Here is a 1,701-nt window from a genome sequence, read left to right as displayed (position 1 = left end):
CCCCCCACCTTGGGGACCCCACTCACGCTCGCAGAGGGGTTTGGGGGTGCTCCAGCGACCCAGCTTGGTGCAGTTACTGCGGGCGCTGCCGACCAGGCGGAACCCCGGGTTACAGCTGTACTCGGTCCACGTCCCCTCCACCGGCACCCGCTCCATCGCCCGCGCCACCGCCTGCCCGTTCTCCAAGCTCAAGTGCATTTTGGGGCAGGTCCTCACTGGGTGGGGGTGCAAAGTGAGGGGGGGGGCGACCCCCCTACCAACGCAGCGGGTGCTGGTTGGGACCGCCGGTGACGGGGATCGTAAGGGTGGTGGTGGTGGTGACGGGGATAGTGATGGTAGCGGGGATGGTGGACGGTGGCGGGGATGGTAACGGGGATGGTGATGGGGATGGTGTTACCATCCCGGTAACGGGGATGGTGTTGTTACCGTCGCCCGGATGGTGATGAGGCTGGCGATGGTGACAGGGATGGGGATGGTGACAGGATGGTGACGGCGATCACGACAGTGATGGGGATGGTAACAGTGACGGTAACGGTGATGGTGACAGTGACAGGGATGGTGATGGTGACAGTGATCATGACAGTGATGGGGATGGTAACGGTGATGGTAACGGTGATGGTGACAATGATGGTGACAGTGACAGGGATGGTGATGGTGACAGTAACGGTGATGGTGACAGTGACGGGAATAGTGATGGTGACAGTAACGGTGATGGTGACAATGGTGGTGATGGTGACGGAGATGGTAACAGTGATGGCGATGGCAACAATGACGATGGTGGTGATGGGGATGATGATGATGATGGGGACCGTAACAGTGACGGTAATGGCGATGGTGACAGTAACAGTGAAGGTGACAATAGTGGTGATGGTAACGGTGATGATGGTGGTGATGGAGATGGTGACAGGGACGGTGATGGTGACAGGATGGTGACAGTGATCACGACAGTGATGGGGACGGTGATGGTGATGGTGACAATGATGGTGATGGTGACGACGGTGGTGACAGGGATGGGGATGATGATGATGGGTATGTTAATAGTGATGGTGATAGTGATGGCGATGGTGACGGTAACGGTGATGGTGACAATGGTGGTGATGGTGACAGGGATGGTAACAGTGATGATGATGATGGTGGTGGGGATGGTAATGGTGATGGCAACAGTGATGGCAACGGTGACGATGGTGGTGATGGGGATGATGACGATGATGGGGACGGTAACAGTGACGGTGATAGTGATGGCAGTGGTGACGGTAACGGTGATGGTGATGATGGTGGTGATGGGGATGCTGATGGTGACAGGGATGGTGACAGCGATCATGACGGTGATGGGGATGGTGACGGTGATGGCAGTGGCGACGATGGTCGTGACGGGGATGGGGATGATGATGGTGACAGTGACGGTAACCATGACAGCAGTGATGGTAGTGATGGTGACAATGGTGGTGATGGTGACAGGGATGGTAACGGTGATGATGAAGGTGATGGGAATGAGCGTGGTGACGGTGACCATGACAGTGACGGGGACGGATCATGACGGTGATGGCGATGTGACGGTGGCGATGGCGGCGGGGACGGTAACGGTGACGGTGAGGCGACGGGAGCGGTCAGGGGGATGGCGATGGCGACGACGGGGCGGGTGACGGCGACGACGGGGCGGGGGACACTCACGGCAGCGGCTGGGGTGGCCCATGGCGGTCC

At 58.6% G+C, this 1,701-nt stretch overlaps 1 protein-coding gene across 1 annotated transcript; it reads right to left on the bottom strand.

Annotated features, from left to right (window-relative positions):
• Window positions 1–422: 422 nt before the first annotated feature.
• On the bottom strand, window positions 423–1,513 carry LOC104627480 (hepatitis A virus cellular receptor 1-like). Its single transcript, XM_010295761.1, is given in 5 exon segments — window positions 423–840; window positions 876–924; window positions 927–940; window positions 1,118–1,221; window positions 1,253–1,513. Coding segments are annotated over 5 exon segments (846 nt in total).
• Between the last annotated feature and the right edge of the window lie 188 nt (window positions 1,514–1,701).

Source organism: Phaethon lepturus, unplaced genomic scaffold (assembly GCF_000687285.1).
Source record: "Phaethon lepturus isolate BGI_N335 unplaced genomic scaffold, ASM68728v1 Scaffold5681, whole genome shotgun sequence".
Classification (NCBI taxonomy): Eukaryota; Metazoa; Chordata; class Aves; order Phaethontiformes; family Phaethontidae; genus Phaethon; species Phaethon lepturus.
This window is presented reverse-complemented; position numbering and strand designations above follow the sequence as displayed.